The sequence below is a fragment of the Erpetoichthys calabaricus genome, chromosome 7 (assembly GCF_900747795.2).
Source record: "Erpetoichthys calabaricus chromosome 7, fErpCal1.3, whole genome shotgun sequence".
Classification (NCBI taxonomy): domain Eukaryota; kingdom Metazoa; phylum Chordata; class Cladistia; order Polypteriformes; family Polypteridae; genus Erpetoichthys; species Erpetoichthys calabaricus.
In genome coordinates, this window is record NC_041400.2 from 24457716 (window position 1) to 24468427 (window position 10712).

Sequence of the window (10712 nt, forward strand, 5' to 3'; positions counted from 1 at the left end):
ATGTTTACCTCCCCACTACATCATGGGAAGAAAAACAGAAATCTCAAGCAGGTAAGGTGGTGACAGGGTGGCTGCAAAGAGAACTACAGCAGTTTTCTAATCACTGTGCTGAAGTAAATGAGACTTTATTCCAGTAATCTTGAAAAGGCTGAAAGCAGTCATGCAGGCCTCTACCCTTTTATCAAGTTTTCAAAAACTTGATCAAAACAGAATTCTGCATTTAAAATTTACACAGTGAACACAGCCATTGTGCATTTTATGTATGCAAATTGTATAGTATGTTACTATATCTAACTTCTGCTGTGAAAGGCTAAGCTATGGTTGTTATGGAAGGTGAACATTAAAAATATACTAGAGCTGTTGCAATTGTTTATTTAGAACATATAGCCACCATGCTAGATGCATCTCAAGTCTATATGAGCACATAATTGACCATGAAGAAGTGTTTTTTTTTGTATACAATTAGTTACACAACATCAGGGTATGGCTTATTACCAAACTACACAGAAGGTTAGAGAATGTAGACTCGGCTAGTAGACTTGAAGCAGATGAAAAGTATTATCCAGAGGAAATCAACTTCTTAAATTTGAATACACAATGGGAGGTGTGAAACTTAAGTCCTTGAGAAGGACCTAGGAGTCAGAGGACTCCGTCTCCATTCATGTAATGTGCAGAAAGGATCAAATCAAGGCATCTAAGATGGCTTTATATGAAACAATGTTTGGATAAAAAGGGAGGTTATGCTCCAGTCATAAGAAGTGAGGACTTTGCTGTTGCATCAAACTGTACACAGTATTCTCTGTGGGAAGTCCAGGGAATGACAAGACCAATTCAAGGGCTAAAAGGAAGGAGTTTAACCAAACGGATTAGAAGAGCACAATTAGTGTTTAAAAATTATGAAGAGAATTCATGTAGTGGATCTCAGTTCAATTTGTTCAGCAAGAGCATGGCACCATTGTTGAAAATCTAGTAGCAGACATTGCCAGATGGAAATTAGTGTGGTGGAGAGTAGGGCATTGGATATTTAAGGGTCCCTACTCTTATGTTGGGAAAGTTAAGCTATTCAGCCCAACAGGTCCTCCATCCTATTTACCTATTTTTTTCAGTTTATTATGGGCCCACATCATATGTTTTATTGAATGAACATTTTATCAACCACAAGCATTCAGAAATTCTACATCCCAATGGTGTTATTTATAATTCTTTACCTTGTATGGAGAGAAAAGATATGGCAGTATCAAGAGTAGTAGTTCATTTGTTATACAAAGTGGATGTCCAGAAAACACACAGACTGCCTGTACTGTATACAAAGTGCTTTATTAGTAAAGCCAACAGCCAGGTTGCTATTAACTGGAATGCATCTTCCATTCCAGAAGCCATTTAACAGGTTTTTGTGCCCAGATCCTCGATTCTTTGATCTTCCCTTAAATTTTTTTTAGCCGTTTAAGGGGTATAAGGAGGTGGTAATTGCTCTTGTATTTTCTCATAGGCTGGAGGAGCATTTGGTACCTAAAGATCAACAAAAAAAGTGACATATTGAGGAAAGCAAGTAATACAAAATTATCTGAATGATATTCTTAAACTAGGGGATTATCTGAACTACAAGAAGCAGGTCTGAAAGTCTCTTGGGTGGAGTGTTCAAGCATCATTTTTCAATGCTTAAAATGAACAGAAATTTTGCCAACTTACCACTGGACCAAAGTTGCCATAGTCATTTAAAGGAACTTTATTTTCAAATAGGTCTTCATTACCACGGCCAGCCCTCAATGCCTTCCGAATACTGCCAACTGGGCCACGTGTCTACATGAGAAAGCCAAAGCATTCCATATGGTTTAAAGACTTTTCTATACTGAATGCCACCCAAGGATACTGTTAGTACAGGATTAGGGTATACTAGAGTTGATTTGTTTTGCCATACTGGTATATAAATACAAAATGTGTGCAAGGATTAAACTGGGAACCTTGTTTAGCACCTTAGACCCTCCCCCCCCCCCCCCTTTTAGATATAAATATAGGAGTAGGTTAGGGACAGTCTTTAAAAGAGCTGGTTTATTCAAATGTGCAGCTACAGATGTTGCTATACAAAAAAATCCAAATGTTACATGAGATTAAAGGCATGGATAGTTAGTCTTAAAGGGAGTTCATGCATGCAAGTGAGATACAGGATCAATCCATTTAATAAATTTTATACATACACATGCAAATAACCTTCCACAAAAGGGCCACTCACCTTAATCATAATGTAGCCATTCCTGCGCCTGTAAAACCAGCAACCAATGATCAGCAATGCAACAAGAATGAGGACCAAGACTGCAATTCCTGTAATCCTAAAGAAAACGTGCCATTAAGCTACAATCCTCCCATTCTTCTCAATATTATATTCAAAATTTGGGTGGAGGTTTTGGTCAGGATGATACTGTTCCAACACCAGAAGTTTAAATATGATTATCTGTTAAAAATTAAAAAGCACACCCTGCATTTCACCCTTAAGGGTTCTTGTGAGCCAGATCAAGGCAATAAATAAATATCTTTTAAATGTGAACAGTGATATTCATGCATAAAAAAAAAAAAAACATGCATCACCTGCAGTTTATTAGTTCTAAAGTAAAATGTGGCAGGCTAGTGATCCATTCCTAAAAGGGCGAACACTGGCCTATATCTCTTCAATAATTGGAATTCAAATTAAGAAGCAATTTATAATTCAATTAGCACATCTACCTTGTGCCAATCAACTTCCTCATTGTTATGCTTGTTGGAACATCCAGAATTTTAATTCATGAACTTGGAGAAAACCTTGTCAAGATTTCCCTACCAACATTGTTCAAAATTCTGGAGAATTGGGGCCATTTAATCCATTTTCTAACAATTTATATATAAAAAAAAAAAAAAAGCCATTTGTCCTTTGTACAAGATCTCATTCTTAAAATGATCGCTTTGGGTACAAACACCACACAAGGGGGGTAAAAAGGCAGAGCTTTAATCAAAGAGTAAAACGAGACAATTATAAATAGGAGTTCACTTTCAGTAAAAGTTGTGAATCTTGGCAGATTAAAAGGCCTGCAGCCATAATGGCCCATCAGCACAAAAGCTTAGCGAGTCAGGATTTAAGTCTTAACCATACATGGAGGTGCACAGGCTTGGGGAAATTAATTTAAACTGGTTGCAATCACTATTGAAGTAGCATTTCTGGTCACCACAAATTTAAAAAGGTCACGCACTGCCCCTTTAGTTCTATTAAGCACATCCGTAAACAGAAGGGTTAGGTAACTGGAACTACCAGAGTATGAGGTTATACCTTCAATATTTCCTCGGACACCATGTAATTAAATCCAGTTACATAGGGAACAAACTTGTTTTGGTGCATAAAATACGTCATGATAGGTGGACCGGTGGGTTTTAAAAAACCGACACCACCACAATCATGTTTTCATGAAGACTGTGTATAGCTTCTATCAGAAGCTAACAGGAATCTTCTCACAAGAAGCAGCTGTTGAATAACGGACCATTGAATAGGTAGGAGACGCCAGTCAAGTCCCATCAATTCTGAAAACACTCGATTTTCCACAAGTATTTAATATATCAAAAAAAAAAAAAAAAACCCACACATTTTTGCACATTGTGAGAACTGGAGAACTCATGTTTCTTATGCAACATGAATTTCCAATGAGGTTTTAATATGGTTTGCTGTTGTTCAGAGTTGTACCCCATAGGTTTGATAGAATAGGCATCTCCCTCCATAATCCATGAGGAAATTCCCCAACCCCTCTCCCCAGCCATTACAAGCCACAACAGTATTTAACGCAGCAAGAGCAGAAGCACACATCCTACCAAGTCATGGTTTTTGGGAACGGGTCTACAGGTTAACTTCTAGTTAACCAAGTAAACTGTTAGTACAGATCTTAAATGTGACAGCTGTAACTTGTTCAGTATGCCTGCACTTCCCAGTTATTCCAAAATGATTCCTGCCTTCAGCCTATTGCTTTGGTGCCTTCTGATCTGCATATTCTAGTTCAGCATAATAAAAAGGACATGGAAGGAAAGAACAGGGAAATTTAAGCATCTGTTTGCATTATTCTTCATACCAATTCAAGGTTATAAGGAGCTACAGCCAGTCAATTTGACAATTTAAATCTTAAATGTTTGAATTATGGAATAATCTGCGATCCTTCAGCAAACTTACACCTTGCCGATGGCTCTCAGATGGATGGATGGAAGTACAGACTTAGCACAGCTTAAGTTTCAAACTCTTACCTATGGTTTTATTAATGCAACAATGAAATGCATATAAAAAGTCAAGTTTAAATCAGAAAAACCTTTAAATTAAAATAATTTACTTCTATCCAGAAGTTGGGGCTTTAATAGACTACTAAATTCAAATACAGCAACAAAATTGCTCTATAGTATTCAGTTTGCACGACTGAATAAAGTTTCACACACTTAGAGAAAGGTATTTGGAAGAATTAGGACTAATATAATCATTCCTTACCAAAAAAAATTTATTTGGCAGCCCTCCCCCCAGTGTTTCACAGTGGAATGGCCAGATATCTGAACAGACTTCCTCTACTTTACAGAGTAATGCAGTTCCCAGCCTGGGGCGTCGACACCCCTAGAGGGTGCACAAAGAAAGGCCGAGTCGAGATCCGCCAAAATTGGGCAAGTTGTAATTATTGTAGTACAATTGGGGTCTTGCAGTGTGCTGTCATTTGTAGGGGATCGCAAGTGCTCCTGTTCTAGGCTAGGAAAAGGATCAAGCATTGTGCACACAATCACTGGTAAATGAGCTACAGAATTGAGCATTCTCATGCGTTTCTTCCTGTGGGTGCAGCATTCGTAAAATGAGAACTGGGAATGGTTTTTGGACCTTGCAATGATTCATCGAGTAGGGATAGATCGTTAGAATTTCTGTGCAAGCCCTGATGATTGACTGACATTTTTGCCAGAGGAGGAACAAGGGGGATTGAATTGGATGCAAAAAGCTGTACCCCTCCATCACTGATCATGTGTCAATTTCCCTGCTGCACACACCAACCCCTGTATTGTCAAAGACTCACGTTGGGGGGAGTTGCACATTTACAAGAGCAAGACTTCTAAAAGACAGTTTCTCAATTTAGATTTAAAACTTCATGAAGTTATTGGAGTGGTTTGTTCACCTACAGTACTGTGTGGGATTCAAAAATTAGGCTTCATCTTCAAACATGATATTACTTTCATAGGGGGAGCAATTTTTTAAAAAAAAAAAGGGGCGCGGGACATAGAAAAGGTTGGGAACAATTACACAATAGCACCTCTCCATCTGAGAGACATCCTGGTGCAGGGGTTGCCGACTCCGGCTGCAGGTTTTCATTCTAACCCTTTTCTTAAAAAGTGACCAGTTTTTGCTGCTAATTAACTTTTTGAACTAATTTTAAATTTACTTGCTCTTGAAGACTTAGACCCTTAATTGTTTTTCCTTAACAGCCAAACAATGATACAAAATGAGCCTAAACAACTGGTGTCCATCATACAATATCTGAAAATTAGGAACGATGAAGGTCTCAGGAATGTCAGTCTGCTCTGGTCCCCAAAACATTTAAACTCTGCTGTAGTGCTGCTGCTTTGCAGCAAGGAGACTGTGGAAGATTGTGGGTTCGCTTCCCAGTTCCTCCCTGTGTGGATAGCGCTTGGAGTACTGGAGAATTGGAGAAAAGCGCTATATAAATAATGAATTAGAAAAGGAAAAAAATAAATAATTCAGAAATGTCTGCTAATGCACCATGAGGGCAGCAACAAGCCATGGAATTAAAGAATGGGTTTAACTAAAAATTGGCACATCATTAAGCAGCTGGTTGGAGTGAAATTGGTTGGAGTTAGAGGCCCTGACTTAGTTTGGTCTTCTGTTGGCTCACTCACTTCACATTTCTGTTTGGGTGCCATTTAAGGAAATAAATCAATTCAGAGAAATGAAGGAATCTTAAAAAAGCAATTCAATTTAAGTGAATTCACAAGAAGCTAATGAGCAGCATAAACAGGGCACTCAAAAAAAAAAAAAAAAAGTGTTAGAATGAAAACCTGTAGCCACGGTGGTCCTCCAGGACTGGAGTTGGCAACCCCTGTCCAGGTGGACCCTCTTCCTGTGTTCTAGGGCAGGGGTGGGCAATGTTGGTCCTGGAAAGCCACAGGTTTTTGTTCCAACCCAGTTTCTTAATGAGAAGTCAATTATTGCTTATTTTAATGCTTCATTGTAGTGGTCTCGTTTGTTAAGGTTCCCCACCCTTAATTGCTTATTTCAATCTTAAACAGCAGAATTCACGGTTTTAATGGCCCCTTATTAGCAATAAGATGCAATGACAAAGCAGCCAACAGTTCATCTACCTTGTTTCCATTTACATCTGTGTGTTCATCATGCACTAACATTTATATAGCACATTTTCATACAAAAATGTAGCTCAGAGTGCTTTACATAATGAACAAAAAAAAAAAGAACACTAACAGAATAAGAGTAAGGTCCGATGGCCAGGGAGAACAAACTCCAGACGGCTGGAGAAAATACAATATTACAATAAAACGCTCGAGAAAATGAAACCATGAAAATTCTGCTTCAGGCTTCAAATTATTTGGATGATATTCTTGGAAAGGAAAACACATTGCAGATAAACAAGACAATTAAACAAGGTTCGAGATTGGAAAGGATTTTTCTAATGAAAAAATTGGGTTGTAACGAAAAACTGCAGCCACTGCGAGAGCCCACACACACACACAGGAGAGAATTTTAAAAAGTTGCACCCAACTGCTACCATAGGAAGAGAAAGGCTATACTCAAACTAGTTTGTCATTTGCCGCCTTCGAATTCTTAATTTCAGCACACAAGGGGAAGGGTGGGTATTTTTTTTTTTTTTTTTTAACCTTTTGCTTGCTTACCCATCACCTGGTAAAAACAATGGATAAACCAACCCGACCTTGCATATCTAGTCAACATTTAAATACCTCTTGTGGACAAGAAAAAGATCGACATTATAAATCCTTAGCTATTTTGAAGGAATTGACCGAGAGCAAAGAAATGTGCGTAAATCCTAGAGTTTGCACGGTCTCCACCTCAAACTACGTTCAACACGAAGACCTCAGTTCAAACGATGCTTCAAATCTTCTGATAATACACCACATGCGCTTTTCAACGACCCCGTTATCCCGCAGAAATCGTTTTTGAAACCAATTCAAAATTCCTGAAACGGAATCAACACACCCAAGTACAATTTTATTACGGCTCTTGGCGGACGGTCATAAACTTGGACCAATACCTCTCTTTAACGGCGTAAGTTTACTAAAATGTGCTTCCTTATACTAAAGAGGAGAACTCTAAGTGCAGATCAGTGGAATGCCAAGCCCGATACGTAGTTACGGTTTAAAGTTTCATCATTCACGAAAGCTACAACAACCCCCAAAAAAAGGTACCAACTCTTCTGGCCTCAGGTACGATGTCCCACCCCTGCCTTCATTTTTGGCGCTGAAGTCGCTTCTCTGAGGGCCTCCTGAATGAGAATATCCTCCCCTAAGAGAAATGAAGAGAAGACACAATGAAACAGATAACAGACCACACCTCAGTGCCACAGGTTTATGAGAAAGACTGTAATCTCCACTAAGAGTCCTGCCGATGCTTACTTACATGTTTCGCCCCTACAGTGTCTCGTCACCTGAAAGATAAAAGAAATGAGGGGTACTTTTTTTTTTTTTTTTTTTTAAACCAGTTACTAAGATTCGCGTCTCTGCTCGTTCATAAGCGCTCGCCTCTCTCCGCGCCTGCCCGAGTCTCACGCGCCTAATTAGCAGGTGGAAAAAAAAAGTGGCGGGAGTTGGAGGCGCGCGCAGCTCAGACACCGCTCCTTAACCTGAGTGCAGGTAGATAGCAGAACGGAACTCACCGGTGCCTCGCAAAACTGGAACTAGCGGACAGAAGACAGTGCTGCGAATGCTCTCTGCTCGTCAGCCTGTCCTAATCCTCAAGCTGCAAAAGCCCTCACAAGTCTTATGACTGTCACGGGTTTGTATCCGTGATTGAACGGGCATTGATTCGCTTTAATTAGCGTGGAATCACCAGGCTCTGGTTCATGACTTGGGTGAGTGGTCTTCTGATGCAGAAAACGATTCACGTCATAATGCTGCTTTTTCAAAGATCGCCGGTTTTCTTCGGATGGCATGGTGGGGGATACTTTCTTGTTGTCAAGCTGAGGCTTCTTGGTTTGTGTTAAAGTGTTTTCTAAATTAGTTATGACACGCAGGATGTGTGTTTTTATGCCCCCCTAATCAATAGACAGCTCTGCAAAGTTAAACTTCTAAAAATGGTTATAATTGTTGTATTATATTTAATTGGCATTTATGAACACAATTACAAATATCAGAATATTTCCATCATATCACATTTAAGTAGAAAAATGAAAAAGAAATGTAATTGTCATTTAAACAATTACACCGTTTATTAATGTATACATCCATCCATTTTCCAACCCGCTGAATCCGAACACAGGGTCACGGGGGTCTGTTGGAACCAATCCCAACCAACACAGGGCACAAGACAGGAACCAATCCCGGGCAGGGTGCCAATCCACCACAGTTAATGTATACAATAATGTGCCAAATCAAATGTTTTTAAAGATCTATGTCAGGGTTGGGCAATGTCGGTCCTGGAGAGCCACAGTATGTGCAGGTTTTTGTTCCAACCCAGTTCCTTAACGAGAACTCAATTATTGCTGATGAAGCACATATTGCTTAAGTGACATTTTAATGCTTCATTTTAGTGGTCTCGCTTGTTAAGGTTCTCCAACCTTAATTGCTTATTTCAATCTTAAACTGCTGCATTCAGTGTTTTAATTGCTCCTTATTAGCAATAAGATGTAAAAGACAAAGCAGCCAGCAGTTCTCCAGGTAGCTTTTTTCCAATTACATCTGTGTGTGTTCATCATGCACTGTTTGATTTAATAAAACACTTAATAGAAAAATGTGACAGACTGAAAATGATCTGTTTTAGGCTTCAAATCATTTGGATGATATCCTTGGAAAGGAAAAAAATCTACGATATAAGAGCCTTACATTGCACAGACTAACAAGCCATAAAATTAAATAAGGTCTGAGATTGGCAATCATTGGTTTCTAATTAAGCAATTGGGTTGGAATGAAAACCTGTAGCCACTGCGGCTCACCAGGACCGACATTGCCTACCCTGATCTATGTAAAGAAAACAACTGACTTGCATATAATTTCTCTAGTTTTTGTTACTTCTTAATTTTTTTTTTTTTTGATCCAAACCTTTGTTTTTTTGTCCAGTTGTCTATACACTTTTTCTGGTGAGTCCTTATTTATCATTAAGCATTAGTCCCCCATTCCACTGACATCCCAATGTCCCCCTGGTACCTTCTTTCTATGTCCTTGATGTCCTGATGAAACCTTTCACCCTGTTCTTTACTCACCACTCCCAAGATTTTTAGAGACAAAAATTGCAAATGTGATTCTACAAAGTGAACTTTGAGACGCATGTTACAATCCAATTACTTTAACTTAACTAAAAGATTTTTTCACAATTTCTTTATAATGTGGATCTGTGTTGTTACCCTAAAACTTACTCTTAAGTTATCATTCCTAGAAGTAATTTCTGTCTTTCCAGGTCATTTGTCATACTACAAGATTCTGCATTAGAAACCAATTTTCTAATATGAGCTCTGGGAAAACTGCCCTCTTTCACATCCACAACATTTAGCGCAAACACGTAAAACAGTCATTTTCTAACCTGCTTAGTCCTGAACAAAGTTGCGGGGGTCTGCTGGAGCTTCTTCCAGCTAGCACAGGGCGCAAGGAAGGAACAAACCCTGGACAGTCCATCACAGGGTGACCACACATATCCTCACCGCAATCTTGAACTAGTGCCATTTTCTGATCACCAGTTTACCTACCCTGCATGTTTTTGGACTGTGGGAGGAAACTGGATCTCCTGGAGGAAACCCACACAGACACAGGGAGAACATGCAAACTCTCCACAGGGAGGACCGGGACGCAAACCCTTGCCGCCTTTCTGCAAGGCAGAAGCAGTGCCACCATGCTGCCCCCACATAAAATGGGCTCAATCTTTTGAAAGGGCTTGCCAAACCTCTTCATTCAACCAAGCCTAATATAAAGTGGTGGTAAGCAGCACTTTATCTGGATCTGCCAAACTAGGCCTGGTGATATTTTTGGCACTAAGCTTTAGTTTTTTTTCTAACTTGCCATTCTTTCTAAACTGAATGGAGACTCCTGGTTCTGCTGTCCCACTCACAGAAAAAACCTGAGGATTTTGTATCCTGTGACTGCTGACCCAATAAGATACACAGATCTTTTTCAGGTTCACCACATATGAGCCAACAGTGCTCATTGTAGTTAATTTTCTCGATAAGATTTTCAAAGCTTCAATTGTAATTTTAATATTCAAAACATTACATTCAAACAGATTATCATTTAAATGGAATCTAGATAATTATAGTGCAAAAGCAATATAAAAAACTGTAACTGACAGCAAAACATGTTTTGTGAAGAAATAGTATGTGACTGGAAAAACTGGTTTTCATTTTTGAATTCATTACCCAAAAATATATAAAAAATTACATATGATTATGACAAACAACAAACTCCCTTTCGAATACACAACAGAATGATTTAAAAAAAAAAAAGAAAATTTCCCACTTGGCTAAAGATATAAAGGGCAACAACAGACA

General features: G+C 38.9%; 1 protein-coding gene across 1 annotated transcript; it reads right to left on the reverse strand.

Moving 5' to 3' along the window:
• Positions 1-1298: 1298 nt before the first annotated feature.
• On the reverse strand, positions 1299-8005 carry mlana (melan-A). Its single transcript, XM_028805977.2, has 6 exons — positions 7896-8005; positions 7640-7667; positions 7433-7525; positions 2231-2327; positions 1690-1800; positions 1299-1509 (listed from the first exon to the last, which is right to left on the reverse strand). Coding segments are annotated over exons 2-6 (369 nt in total). The 5' UTR covers positions 7642-7667; positions 7896-8005; the 3' UTR covers positions 1299-1443.
• Between the last annotated feature and the right edge of the window lie 2707 nt (positions 8006-10712).